Source organism: Eucalyptus grandis, chromosome 8 (genome assembly GCF_016545825.1).
Source record: "Eucalyptus grandis isolate ANBG69807.140 chromosome 8, ASM1654582v1, whole genome shotgun sequence".
Lineage (NCBI taxonomy): Eukaryota > Viridiplantae > Streptophyta > Magnoliopsida > Myrtales > Myrtaceae > Eucalyptus > Eucalyptus grandis.
The window spans coordinates 54,692,370-54,708,166 of NC_052619.1; the positions used below are offsets into that span (position 1 = coordinate 54,692,370).

At 39.9% G+C, this 15,797-nt stretch overlaps 1 protein-coding gene across 1 annotated transcript; it reads left to right on the forward strand.

Moving 5' to 3' along the window:
- The first annotated feature begins 3,897 nt into the window (after positions 1 to 3,897).
- LOC104440240 (ankyrin repeat-containing protein NPR4) lies at positions 3,898 to 7,423 on the forward strand. The gene is made up of 4 exons (XM_039300999.1): positions 3,898 to 4,307; positions 4,637 to 4,903; positions 5,083 to 5,451; positions 6,701 to 7,423. The coding sequence occupies exons 1-4, from the start codon at positions 4,014 to 4,016 to the stop codon at positions 7,226 to 7,228; spliced, it is 1,458 nt and encodes a 485-aa protein (XP_039156933.1). The 5' UTR covers positions 3,898 to 4,013; the 3' UTR covers positions 7,229 to 7,423.
- The last annotated feature ends 8,374 nt before the right edge of the window (positions 7,424 to 15,797 follow it).

The following is a 15,797-nucleotide window of genomic DNA, read 5'->3' on the forward strand; positions in this document are numbered from 1 at the left end:
AACGTGAGAGAGAGGGAGAGAGAGAAGAAAGAGAAAAGAACATGGAGGAAGAGGACTTTTGGCCGAAGGAGGAGGAAGCGTGAAGGAGAATAGAAAGAGGAGAGAGAGAGAAGAAAATAATAATAGTATTGTTATCATTTTTCTTTTTCTTCCAATCTCCGATTTTTCATCCGATAATTTCTTTTTCCAAAATTTCGGTATGTTACAACGAAACTTGTGTGTGCTGGGCCCCACGAGGATAACAACTTTCAGCAAGAATTCCGAAGAAGAAATTCGTATACTTCATGCAGGTAACAGAGGCTTTACTGTTTTTTTTATTCTGTTATTTCCTCTTTTGTAATCCTTCATGCAATCCCATGATCAAATAATAAAAATTTTATCCAAGTGAATTGCGTTTTGCAAACACTCAAACTCGAGATATAATTTAACACCATCTCAAAGCCACGCATCAGACAAGCAAAAACTCCAAATCATAATCAAGAAATCAAACTCCAAGCTTTGATACCAATTGTTGGGATATTATACGCGGAAATGATAGGATCTTGCAATTTACATTAACGCGAAATCGCTAGAAAAATAAACGAGAAAAATAAGGATACCAGTCGGTTCGAGTATTGGTACATAGAGAGCCAACAACAAATAATCCACTATAATCGGAGTATCAGAGTTTACGATCGCTCAAAATACTAAAGTGTTTCCCACATCTATATCTAACTCAAAACCAAAAGTATTTATAAATAAACAACTCACTTGGATATAAACTCACGGTGCAAAATTACACGCGTTCAAGCTCAAAATACAATGCTCTACATACGCTTGGTTCGCTTACGTACGAAATCGCATATCTCTTCAAGCTTCTCGCGGAGGACTTGTGGCTTCGTTGATTGTTGTTGTGTGGCTTCGGAGGGTTTCCTGTTAAATCGCTTCGCTGGGAAGAAAACGTGTGCCCAAAGGTCAAACAATTGACCTAGGCCCACCATCACATTCAATTTCACGTGCAGCTTCTTTCCTCTTCTCTCATTGGCTAAAAGGAACGAAACTTGTGTGTGCTGGGCCCCACAAAGATAACAACTTTCAGCAAGAATTCCAAAGAAGAAATTCGCATACTTCATGCAGGTAACATAGGCTTTACCTTTATTTATTTATTTATTCTATTATTTCCTATTTTGTAATCCTTCATGCAACCCCATGATCAAATAATAAAAATTTTATCCAGTGAAGTAAATCGCGTTTCAAACGCTCCAAACTCAAACATAATTAAAAATCAATAAAAATTTTATCCAAGCATATTTGATTTGACAGTAGGAGGACGTCTAACAAATTCCTAGAGCAATTAATTAAAATCAAGAGCAAAATCACATTTATCATGGGGAGCACGAATTCACGGGTCAATTCTTCTAGAGCAAAATAGCCGGTAAACCTACCTAATTGTAATTTATAGGTGTTTGGGGGTGGGGACGGACGATAATTGTGCTTTAATCCATATCCGAACACCTGTATAATTGTCTAATCCCTAACAAGAAGGGTTTACCAAAATTATCCCCTTCTAATCTCTAGCTCCCTTGATCACGTCTTGCTACATTATTACTGTCCAATTAAGGAATAATCATTACGGCAGTCGGCTACATGCACTCAAAGCGAACCCCACCATCATATTCGATGATTGGGATATGATTATGTGCATGCACGTGTTATCGTTGTCATTCCTTTTACTATTTATACTGATTCCGAACATCAAGTTGTATATAATTAAATTCCCAATCTCAAGCTCGAATTCCCTCTTTTGATCCTCATCTTCATTTAGATTGACAAGCTCGAGCTTGAATTCTCTCTTTCAGTCCTCATCTTTGTTTGGAATAATATCAACCAAGTTTTGGTTAACATTATCACTTCATATTATTAGCCTTCTTTTACTTTTGTTTCAAGTAGGGTCTCTATTCGCGCATGGACTACGGCCTTGCAGAAGGTCACATTTTTCTTTATCACGCATATAAGTGGGATCTCTATTCGAGTGCGAACTACCACCCCTGCATAAGATCACATTATTATTTTAATTACTGTTCATGCATGTCAGTGGAATCTCTACTCGAGTGCGGACTACCTCCCCAACGTGAGATCACATTGTTATTCTAATTACTTTCAACTATGTTTCATATTATTTTATGACTGAAATCATAATTAGTTTAGTCTTCATCTATATTTCATTTCCTCACCTAATTCGTTTCTTATTTATTATCATTATCACTCATGAATTATTATACTTCATATTAGATAATTTCACACAACTAGCAGATTTTTACGATTATATTAGAGATATAGAACTTACAAAGTTTTTCCACATATTAACCAATCCAAACAAACGTAGATGTTTAGATTTAAATCACAATTCTCTTAATAATTTTCTATATATATCGAAATCACTCTACGTTATTTCTTATCCTTTATATAGTACCCCAAATCCTAAGGGCTATATGGTATCGGAGCCTGGGGATATATATATTAGAATGCTCCATAGCTAAGCACTTTACTTTCGCAGGGTTGTACGCCTCTTCACTTGGCATCTGTGAACGGATATGCAGAAATAGCGAGGGAATTGTTACAATCGGACCCCCTTGCATGCCTTGTCCATGATGAAGATGGAAGGACCCCACTTCATTTGGCCACGATGAAGGGCGGAATCAACATCGTGATAGAGCTTGTCGTAATGTATATGCTTTCGAGTTTGAGCCATACCTCTGGAGCGGATTTGATTTCCACCACGTATTGAAGGGCCTCGTCTAATAGGCTCAATTGGATCGCGTTGCACACCCTCTCCTCCATGTTGGCCCAGTCATCGTCGGTGATGGTGTTTGACTTGTTCAATCTTCCCAGAAGAACCTTTGATAAACTCGGTTGAACTAACAGATCCTTCATTCTTCTCCGCCATAGTGTAAAATTATTCTTCTCGGTGAATCATTCGATATCAAATCGAACAGTCAAACCTTTCCAGCCATCTAGTCAAAAGTCACAATACAAGAATGGAGAACTTGGATTGCTTCAATACCAATTGTTGTGCGGCAGAGCACCCTAACTAGATGAGATGAAAAGTTGAAAAACAAGAATAATCAAGAAAACAAAGATTTACGTGGTTCGGCGAAAATCCACCTATGTCCATGGGAGAGAGAGATGATTTCTTCTTTCTTGAGCGTCTTTAGATACAAGATAAAATGCTGAATAAATAGATCATCATATCCCCACTTCCCTAATCCCAATAAGAGAAGAGTTCCACCCTAAAGATCTTATCAATTTTGAAACTAAGAAATTTTTAGTGATTATCCCCTAAATATTAGGGATATCATGACATTTTCTAGTTACATCAAATTTGGACTATTTCCCATGAAATCCCTTGTAGATAGGTCCAAATCTAGGAAATATATCTACAAACGTATAGCCTGCAAGCGCCAAACCTTCCTAGACTTCCCAATCAACTTTCTCAAGTCTCTAATCAATGGACATTTCTTGGAAATGAAGACAACATCAGCAAAGTCAAAGAGGAGGCCTTGTCAACTTTTCCGATTCAATGGAAATTTCTTGGAATTCAAGACAACATCAGCAGCGTCATGAGGCCTTATCAACTTTTCCAAGTTTCTAATCGAGCGAAATTTCTTGGACTTTTCGATGAAAGTCTCGTCGATCTTAAATGCATACTGATCTTCTTGGTTCAATGAATTCGTCTTGAATACGGGTTGCATCATCGTATTATTCCACACTCTTTACTTTTCAACTCTTTACTTTTCAACATTGTGGAAGCATGCAAGAATATTCTTTAATCCCACGCGTTTGTGTCGCTGCTTTGCTCTTTCCAGCATGCTATGTAAGACTCACGTTATAGCATCTTATATATAGTTAACAATCTAAACTCTTGACATTCCAACTCCAAGGCAATCTAGTGAAAGAAAAAGAGAGATCGTGTGTGGACCGAAAGCTTTAGGTGATTAACCCGAGCGATTTCGAGTTCACCCAAGCTGTGAACAATGCCATCGATCACAAGCCCAAGAAGAAGGTCGCCATCCGCGCAGTTGCATCAACAAGCTTCCTTAGCATCTGAAAGAACACGCCGAGAGAAGAGGCTCTATGAAGCATCGCTTGGCGGGTGCGTCGAGTCGTTAGCTCAGTTGCTGCAAGAAGACCGACTCATCCTGGCTCGGGCTTCTGTCACTTGCTTCGATGAGACACCATTGCATGTGGCCTGCATGCTCGGTCATGTACCTTTTGCCAAGGCTCTTTTGGCTCATAAAAGGGATTTGGCTATGGAGTTGGACTCGCAGGTATGTCGAAGCGAAAACCTTGGTTGTGGTTGTTTGATATCAAACTATCTTGCTTGTCAAATTAGATTTTGCACATGTAAAGTAGTATTTTGTTTTCCAGTTTTCATGATCCATGAGAAATCAAACCCATCATATGTCTCAAGGAAATTAACAAAATTCAGACAGAAATCAAGTCATGGGTTTCTAGGTTAATTCAGCCTGAAAAATCTTACAGACACTAGTGAATTTGAGCAGCTCGGTCTATTTGATTTGAAAATGCAATATATATAAATCACATGAACGTGTCCCTCAATAAGATTGCTCCATTATCAAGCACTTTACCTTTGCAGGGCCGTACGCCTCTTCACTTGGCGTTTGCGAACGGATATGTCGAAATAGCGAGGGAACTGTTACAATTAGAGCCTCGTGCATGCCTTGTCCATGACGAAGATGGGAGGACCCCACTTCATCTAGCCACGATGAAGGGCCGAATCAACATCGTGAAAGAGCTGGTGAAGGCAAGTCCGGAGGTGGTGAGATATGGTGATTTGGTGAATGCTCAAGATGATGAGGGTAATACCATTTTGCATTTGGCCGCAGCAAACAAGCAAATAGAGGTAATCCTTTTTGCTTTGAATTGCTTCGAAATTGTGACGATAAAATCCGGCTTATTCTCATTTTTCTATAGACTCAAGCTTTCTGCATTCAAACTTCAGTGGATTTATCGATTGATATAGGAAATATCTTTGTTTGTTGTTTCTTTTATAATTGATAAGAAGCTCATCCTTTTGTGTAGACAGTGAAATGTCTGCTTCAAAGAAGCGAAGTGGATGTGAACATAGAGAATAGAAATGGCTTCTCTCCTCTGGATATAGTGGAATATTTTCCAAAGGATTTCAAAGTCATTGTATTGAGAGAACTGTTAGTACATGCTGGAGCTCTGAGAGCCATAAGATTCCCTGCATCGACAACTCACCAAGCAATTGTTGATAAAACAAATGAGGAGAATTCAACTGTTGTAGTTGACCTAGCATCTGTAGCACCTCCCTCCACCAATACTCCTCCGGTAAAGGCGTTTCCGCCGGAGTCTTTCTCGGGTGATATCAGTAAGCAGAAGGAAGACAAACATGAGGAAAGGATCGAGAAGATGCGCAATTCTCTGATGGTAATGTTTTAGCTAGATGTCTTGGAGTAGCATTTGCTGAAAACTTAGATCATATTGATCATAGCTCACAGCTAATTAAATCGAACTCTTTGTTTCTTTCATGAAAAATGGATGATTAAGAAATTATTTTCCTAAAAATGATCATTTGTGTCGCTTAAAATAAATAGTTATGCTTTCTTAAAAATATTTTCTACATATGTACTAAATTGCTCATAATTAAATAGCTATGTAGAGAAAGAAGATGATTAGTTACAATAATAGATGGCTTATGATTAAAAAAGAAAAAAAAAACAGAGGGTAATATAAGAAATCTAATAATGAGAAGAGATGAAACAAGTTGATGAATATTTAAGAAAGTAATGGTACTCAAGAATCTAAATGTGGAGCAATTGGGTGATTTTCTTCAAATATCTTTACTAATACATAAAGTAAAGAGGATTTCTAAAAGACTCAATCTTTTGTCTTCTCCTAATATTCTCAACAACTTGGAGTCTGTTTGGTAACAATTTTGTTTTTAAGAACAATTTTATTTATAAATGATTTTTTTTTTTTTTTTTTTGTTCTTTGAATGAGTTTTTGAGTAACTATCCAAAATTTCTATTCTCGGTATAGAAATGTGTTTGGTAAGACTTTCAATTCTTTTGTGATTTATAATTTATTTTAATTTCTTTAATAAGTTTATTATATTTTTCTTTTCTTTTTTCCTTTTTCTTCTTCTCCTTCTTCCTCTTTGGCTGGTTGCCACCGACCGGCCAGACGAGGGTTGGCAACCTCGTTGGAGCATTGCCCCGACCCCTGGCAAGGCCGAGCATTGCTAGCCTGAGCCTCATCGGCGACTGGGTGAGCTTGGCCTCACTCAGACCTTGCCAACTTGGCAAGCCTCATCGATGGTTGGAATATAAGTGTATTTTATTTTCCACACATTTAGTTATTGATTTTGATTTTCTTTCTAACAACAATAGCAACCTTTATAAAAAGTTGTTCAAATTTCGAAATATCTTCATTTTTTTTCTCATATATGTATATATTCATACACTTAGTTTTTTCACAATTTAATCCATGAGCTCTATTTTTGTAGAGAGCTCGCTACAATTTTCTAGTATTTACATAAATATAGGAAAAGCCATCAATTGAATTTGTGCATTTGTTGGAATGACTAACTTTGACTCGATGATCTTCGTATGTATAAATATAGTTGAAACACTATTTCTTCATTCACATACTAAAACTTTCTTTCACATCACGACAGATAACTGCCACGGTGATCGCAGCCATGGCTTACCAAGCCGGCATTAGCCCTCCTTGCGGCGTGTGGGACGACGATAAGAAAGACAAACAAGACAAGATCTTATACTTGGCAGGAACATCGATAATGGCCGCAAACGATCCAAAGGGTTACTCAGTGTTCTTGACATACAACACCATCTCTTTTCTTGCATCCCTTAGCACGATCTTCTTGCTCATAAGTGGCTTCCCCTTGGGGAAGAAGGTTCTGACGAGGATTCTGATGGCCACAATGTGGGTGACCATCATTTTCACGGCGCTGACTTACCTCCGGTCCATGCTGGCCTTCTCGCACGGGCACAGGAAACCTGAAGACGCCACCCAAGCACCCGCCAAAGCACCCACCCACCGTATGCCGTCCGACAGTATCCCTTTGGCTGTGCCATTCATGTTTGTTTTTCTCTGCGCTGTAGCCATTCTTTTTCTATTTCACACCGTTCGATACGTCCGAAAGATCCGCAAAAGCTCAAGAATTGGACATCAGGATGTGTGAGTTGGTGCAGATCTAGGGGCAATATCAAGATCTAGTGTATTCATCTGGTGGGACAAAGGATTACTGCATAGTCTTGATGCCTATGTTCTTTGTAACTCAATCCCTATGTCATAAGATCATTCTGAGTACCGCCAGTTGTGCAAACGATTTAATGAGACTACTAAACCAAATGCAGAGTCCATCCCGCATTATTCTCGAGCTCTCCTCATCAGAGATGTCTCGCCCGCGTAGCCAAATCTTTCTAAAGAGAATGGGAAGGCCTGGCCACAAAGTAATCTGATCTACTCCTATGTATGCCGCAGATTACAAGGTAAAAGCAACATTGGGCCATTCTATGATTTGTCTCACACAGCTTCACCATTCTCTTTCCAATCACGCCAAACAACCGAACCCACCTTCCTCAAAAGCATCCGCATTTCTTTTATGCTTCCTTCATATACTTCTTCAGTGCTGATAGATGTCCAAAAGCCATCTGATCAAAGCTAGTGAGCCTCTCTGTCTGATCTTTCCTGCCTAATTTTAAGGAAGTGATACACAGATTTCACAGAAAACACTCCATTATTATTCGCAGGCTGTGCAAGCTGATCCTCCCTCAAAGGTCAGAATCGAAGCAGCGCTAGTTTCATATGTAATGTTCACATACCAGAACGTGTGCTTCTTCCAAAACAACGTTCAAGCTCTGATATTATGACTTCTTGCCAAACGATCTTTTCTTCTTTATATAGACAAGTAGAGGAGGGACAAGGCAGAAATGCAACCTAAAATCCCATGGACCGATCTGTTGTTCCTAATCACAAGACAAAGGATTGGTAGCGTATCATCCCACACAAAACACAGAAAATTACTGTTCATATGCAAACTGATTACAGGGGATGGAAGAACTGAGAGATGAAAACAATTGCATAGACAGATCTTTTGTACCTTACTGGTGATAATCAGTCCATAACAATTGGGAAGGTAAGAGAGTTCTCAAAGGCCGGAGCCAGTACTTTCAGTCTTAGACGACCACAATGTGTGGTTTCAAGCAGCAAGCCCACAACTAACGTAGCTCATAAACTTCACTCAACCCAGCTTGGCAAACCAAGCCTCTTTCAAGAAGTTCCATTTCGCACCCTGAACTTAATGCAACCTGACGGTTTTGTTTGGGAGAATAATATTGGGGTTGCGTATGTGTGGGTTAAGAGCCGCCAATTCCTTCCATTTAGCACCAGTTCCATGAACGCGGGATGAGATGCTCCACAATGTGTCACCAGGCTGTGCCTTAGTTGTTGCTGGGGCAGTAGATTTAGAAGAAGCAGTCTTTGACTTCATAAACGGATGCTTATCGCTCTTTCCCATTCCATTAGCGAGCAACCAACGGGAACCAGATTGTTGCTGGTTTGAACTTCCCCGGACCTTTCCCTTCCCAGGATCAGTCTTGAGACCAGCAACATGGACTTCAGTAATCTTGCCCTGGGGAATTTATCCCTAAAAATTTGTGTGCAGATGATAAAAGTTCTTGCTTACAATCCCAGGACTCGAGGTGAACACACCAAACTCAAGTGGCCTCACAGCACTAGACATTCTTAAGCAGGGTCCCAGAGGCTCGAGAGTTCTTGAAATTGAGACATCCCTTCAAAGCTCAGGAGCTTTCACTTGATAACGTTCCTAGTCAGCAATCTTATCTTTTGTATCTAATTTAAAATATTATTGATATTGTTCTCATATTTTCTCTGCTTGCCTTAAGAATCCTCAATCATCCCTAATTTAGGGCTCTTGTAATATCCTTATATAAGTTTGTACAAGAGAAATCACAATACAATATACAAAAACTACGATTTCTTGGTGACATTTCTAGTCAGCAATCTTATCTTTTGTATCTAATTTAAGATAGTGTTGATATTGTTCCCATATTTTCTCTGCTTGCCTTAAGCATCCTCAATCATCCCTAATTTAGGGCTCTTATAATATCTTTATATATAGTTTGTACAAGAGAGATCACGATACAATATACAAAAACTACGATTTCTTCGTCACTCTCCATAGACATCCAAAGAAACGGAGTACTTTAAGGAAACCCCTATCAAAGAAACTGAGTGCTCTAAGAAGACCCTCGGTGGAAGCCGATTGGCAGAGCCAGGAGAGATTCACTAATGGTGGTCGCTTCGCTGCTAGCGACGGTGGCGTTCCAAGTTGCGACCACGCCACCAGGAGGCGTCTGGCAGGATGACTACAAGGTCGATGCCAACGGCAACCCAGTGAAGGAGCCGCACATGGCGGGCACCTCTATCACGGCCCACATCCAGCGGATGGCCTACGGACAGTTCATGATCTTCAACCCACTGGCCTTCCTGTCCTCCCCAGCATCATCCTGCTCCTCTTGAGCGGGTTTCCAATAGAGCGGCGACGCTGGATGTGGACCCAGGTGGTGATCATGTGGCTAGCGATCATGGGCAGGCGATCACCTACTTCATAGCGCTGCGCAACATATCGCTGGCTGACACGCGGGGGATGCTGAAGGACGTGACGGACGTGTCGGCGGTGTGCTGGCTGTGCCTGATGGGGGTGGTGTTCATGGGGAATGTGGTGAGGCTATGTGTGTGGGTGCTGAGGAAGTGGGGTTACTTGAAGAAGAAAGAGAAGAAGAATTCAGATGAAGACGATGAAGACAAGCATGAGCAAGTGTGACGGTCTGTGTGACAATCGAGTAAATTGAATGGTCTTTGTTCTATGATAGCGGTGGCATGGTCAGTATGTGTAAAATTTGTGATTCTGATGAGCGGGTTGATGATGGGTTTTGAGGTGCTCTGTTTTCTTCTACTTCTGTTTGATAACAGAGTGTCCTAAAGAGAGGGTAAGACGGATTCTGCTAGAGAAATCTTTGGATGGTAAACAATTGAAGAGACTAATATGGCGCTTGGAGCAATCGTGCGTGATCTCCCTCTGTAATTTGTACAAAATCAGGACAATATGCGGTTATAGTTGCCGCAATTTCTTCTCTATACAATGTTGAACATGACTGTTGGACGAATAGAGCTTCAGCCAGTTCGGCCAGGTCTGCTCAGGAACGGCTCAGTCCTCTCAACTCGGCCATCTTCACTCGGCATTGAAGTATTCTGGACTTTGGTCCTCAGTTGAGATTCAGGGTGGCTGGAAATAAATTAGTAGTGCAGGATGGGATTTCCTACAATCATTATATAATTGTTTCCTTTGTTTGAATATTATTTGATGCTGAGATTAGAAATGTTTGTCTAGGTTTTCCATTTCCTTCCCTTCCTAGCTGCTGTTAAACATCTATCTTGCCAGAAGTTTCTGCTATGGAGGGATAAATTAAGCTGCCATCTCAAGCCTCTGTTGCACGAGACCGAACCTCAAGCAGGTTAGAGTGTATCTACTGTCTATGACTTGAAAATTCCATGTCAATTAAACTGTACAAATTCATGCACATTTGATGATTAGAAGCACGACTTTGTTTAAGCATGGTACCCTGTAACTTCTTACCGCCAGACATAACAATTTTCGCTGAAATCTCTGCTAGACTCGATTCATTAGACTATTCAAAACAATATTCCAAGCGATCGGCTAGCATGAAATGAAAGAGAGAGCCAACTCAAATGATTGTCATATAGGATGACACTTGATGAAAGCATGAACTTATTCCACACGGAACAAAACAATTTGCTGTCTTTCGCCATAAAACTGCTCAATTCTCATCCATATGGAAAATACAGCATTATTACATCAAGGCGGTCTACCTCCAACATCAGCATCAAATAAAAACTGCAGATATAAGAAAACATTAGAACTGTAACTCTCACTACAAACTCGGTCTCTAGCCTGAGTAGCTGCTACCCAGTTGGCTGATGGATTAGTTGCTCAACTGACCCAAATCCCCTGGACATCTTCAAAGCTTGAGGCTTTCTGTCCTGCATTGTTGTCGGTTATAGAAATCCTATTGAGTCGCTACCTTTGATATTTTATTAGATCTTCTACAAGCTCTAAATAGTTCGTGCCAATACCCCTCCTCTCTATAGTTTTCGTGTCCTTGCTCATATCTCCTCGCCGAGGCGTCCACACAAAGGTCTTCCATTCGACGTGATCAAAACATCTCAAACGACCTCTAATATTATCCTCGATTGGTTGGCAGTCCCTAATTTTACCTGCATTAATTGATTTCAAATCTTGCCTTTTCTCTCGAATGTCATGTCCTACGAAGCATTCTCAAGGTGTCGTTGGCATGATCTCCAGTTTTGTCAAATTAGATCGAAGTTAATGGAAGGATTCATTCCTCAGTATCGTCTTGAATTTGTCTTGTCACCATTGGGGCAATGGAGGCACCTTCCCCCTTGTAGCTTCCAATAAATTGAAATGGAAACTACCATGTATTGTAATCATTTTGTGAATTTGCCCCACGACAATACAAGTGTGTACTTATGATTCAACATGGGAAGAAAGGAGATTGCAAAATATTTAATTCATTCATTCGATTGAGCTCGCGTCTTGCCTGATTGATCATATCGGTAAGGCATTTTGGGTGTTTAAGGTTTACTTACCAAAGATGAGCCTTCTTGTCATAGAAAAAGCCAGTGTCGGAAGAATTAAAAGAAAGGCAAATGTTAAAGAGTAAGGATATTTGTTAAATTTCATTATTTGACATCTTTTTTTCTGAGTTAGTACAATAATTACTTTAATTTTGATCAAGTAATTCGGGTAATCTCCATGTTATAAGGGTCTTGTTAATAAAATACCTCAGAGGCACTAGTTAAAACCACTAACAATAAAAAATAAAGCGTATCAGTATATGCTGAAAATCGAGCAACCCCAAATTTCAAAAATAGCCACGTACTTCAAATATACAGATTTATTTTTCCAAAGAAAAATTAATGACGCCCAGCAAGTACCCTAACTACATTCTTTAACATTTTCCTTTTTATGAATTATTCTAACGCTCGATTTCGATGAGAAAAGCTCATCTTAGATAAGTAAACCTCGAACCTCCAAAATACCCCATCGATACTAAGGACTGAGTAAGATGCAAACCCAAATCTCCATAATGGTGTTTTAGCCATAAGAGTCCTTATCAGGGTATGAACATCTTTTGTGCCTATGAAAGTATGTAGATGGAAATTCTACATTCCCTTAGTGCCTTCTAATCTTTAGCTAAACGTGTCGGACAATAACATGACATGCCATCAACCCGAAATTTGAACATGTGAAGGATTAGTGTCCAAACAGTGCCCATATTATCAACATCGGTGTAAGGATGAGATCCCCTATCATCTTATTAGTATTTCCATTCGATGTCGTATCATCCAAACCTTTGATCCGTGCGAATAAAGAGGAAGCGGATCCTTTCCCATTGGTGCAGACATCGCTTTCGAGTTTCAGTTATTGAAGATGGTCGGGAGTGCAGAAAGCAAGAAAGAAATGAGCAATCAATAAATCAATCTCGCGCCACGACAAAAGGCAAGCTCTACATGACGTGTGAAACCTCGTTTGAGGTTAGGTGGCATTGCGCAGTCCTCGCATTCCATTGAGGATGCAGCGGCGATTTCCTGAAGGTTTACTCTATTAGTCATGCTCAACAGATATGTACATTGGTTTTGACATCGTTGGCTTGGTGGTTGCCTAGTTCTATCAACTTCACTTTATTTAAAGTTCAATGCTTTAACTAAATTATAATTGAAAAGTTGGAGCATTGCGCGCACGCCTGGATGAAACATTAGCACACTCCCACGCTTAATCATAAGCTTCCCACTTGAGAAAGTATAGATAATGCTACATAACATAATGGATCTAAAATCGGTAAAATCAGCAGAATTTGGTTTGGAGCTTTTGACTAAATAAACATATGGTCCACTACAAAAGCCTTCTCACATCCGCACGTCTGTTTTTATAGTTTCCCGAAATATCACCATTTCACTTATAGTGCCAAGATGCATGTGTAAGGATATTATGTGAAAGAGACCTCTCATTTGGAATGTAATGCAAGGTGGACAAGTCAATATTATTCTAGTTGGTTCATGACTCATTCATTCCAAATTCTAAGAAGGTGAGTTATTGTTGAGCTTGGGTTTAAGCTTGAACCTAGCAATCTCCTTAGGTAAAAGTTTTGGGCTTCTATTGCACCACTCTGCCAATGATCTCAATGAAGTGGGTCCACCATGTGTGAATCGATGTGTGGTGAATATCTCAAGGAAAGAAACCTCGTATGTGACTCCTAATCGAGATGACCACCAGTGTGATCGGGTGAGGTTGGCCAGACCAAGGCAATGGAGGAGGAGTCAAGGCAAATGTTGTGTTCCTACTGAGCTGGGCCAAGGTAGAGATTTGAAATGATGCTGGTGTGGTATTTAAGGGAGCAAGCTTGACATAGATGGCCCACACATGAAGTATAGATTTGTTGGGGTGCACGTGTGAGGGTGTTATGAGAAAGAAGTCCCACACTAGGGGGTGATGTAAAGTGGAGATGTTGTTATAATCTTAGTAGGTCCAACTGAATATGTTCGAGGACTCAAACTTAACATCTCCCTAAGTGAAAATATCAAGCTTCCGCTATGTCTTCCAACAATTAGAATTTTTTCATGCAAAGTATATATACGTCATGTCAAAGCAATGTGTATGTGTTTCTATAAATATAAATATATTTAATACAAATTCAAACACATAAAATCTTCGCAGATGTGTCATTGCATTCAACGAACTGAGGATAGGGATTTAAATAAACAGATCAAATTCAGCACTAAATAAAATTTATCAAATCATTCTTAAAGCCAGTATATCACATTCCACGCTATTTACCTTTCCAACGTTGCGGAACCAGGCAAGAATGTTCTTTAATCCCGCGTGCTTGGTTCACTGTTTTGCTTTTCCCAACATGCAAATGCTTTTACAAGACTGATGTTTTAGCTTGGATGTAATTAGCAATCTCAGCCTTTAACATTTCAACTCCAAGACGACATATGTTGTTTCCAGGGGCATTCCTTAAAAGAAATTATCCAAGAGACCCGAGCCATTGAGCTCGGACTCCTGTGCTTTTATTTTTGTTAAGTGCTATGATCTCCTTTCTACCCCAAAACAGAAAATAATGAAACGACCTAGATAAATTTATTAAATAGTTGATGATCTGTCAAATCTTGGATCTTTGCATTCCCATTTTACAATTTAATAGCAATCTCATGAAGCCTTACGGATGTTAGTCAAGCTTAACAAATAAATGAACTAGGTGTACATTATGGGTGTACATTATTGGTGGAAAAATTGTTCAAAAAGTCTTAAACTTATTACATTTTTGCAATTCAGTCATAACCCTTTCAACGTCAATTTAGTCCTAAATCTTTTCATATTTTGTTAATTCAGTTCTAAACCTTTTTACCAAAACAGCACCATCTATTACTACGTGGGAACATCGATAATGGCTGCAAACAATCCAGAGGCTTCCCCATTTTTTTGGACATGCAACACCGTCTCTTTTCTTGCATCCCTTAGCACGATCTTCTTGCTCATGAGTGGCTTGCCCTTGGGGAAGAAAATTCTGATGTGGATTCTAACGGCCACAATGTGGATGACCATCACTTTCATGGGGCTGACTTACGTCTATTCCATGACGGCCATCTTGTTCGTACAGAGGGAACCTAAAGATGGGAGCCCGACCAGAGGTTTGGTACTCTGCGGATTGGGGGACGATCATGATGATTAGGCGCTACTTGACTGTTCGGTCTGCCATTGTAAACATTGTTTTTCTAGTTCGCACCGTTCGATTCCTTGCAATCGTCCTCCGGAATGTGAAAGATCCGCAGAAGCTCAAGAAGTGGATATCAGGGTGTGTGAGTTGGTAAGATCTAGGGGCAATATCAAGATCTAGTGTATTCATCTGGTGGGACAAAGGATTACTGCATAGTCTCGATGCCTGTGTTCTTTCTAACTCAATCCCTATGTCATAAGATTATTCTGAGTACTGCTAGTTGTGCAAACGATTTAATGAGACTACTAAACCAATCGCAGAGTCCATCTCGCATTATTCTCGAGTTCTACTCATCACAGATGTCTCGCCGGAATAGCCAAATCTTTCCAAAGAGACTGGGAAGGCCTGGCCACAAAGTAATCTGATCTACTCCTATGTATGCCGGGAATTAGTAGGCAAAAGCAACATTGGGAGTTTTCTTGTTTTTTATCCTCCGAATGGTCAGACAAATCTTCCTTCAAGGATCTAATCTCAGTCTGACCTGATACTTACTAGCATAGGTTGAGCCATTCTATGATTTGTCCCACACAGCTTCACCTCTTTCTTTCCAATTACACCAAACAACCTAACCCATCTACCTCAAAAGCATCGACACTTCTTTTATACTTCATATTCTTCTCCATTGCTGGTAGATGTCCAAAAGCCATCTGATCAAAGCTAATGAGCCTCTCTGGCTGATCAATTTCAACCCCATGGCACCAAACCATGATGCAGTCACACCATTTACACGAACTTCTCACACAATCTTTCCTGCCTAATTTTAAGGAAGAGATACACAAATTTCACAGAAAACACTCCATTATTATTCGCAGGCCGTACAAGCTGATCCTCCCTCAAAGGTCGGAA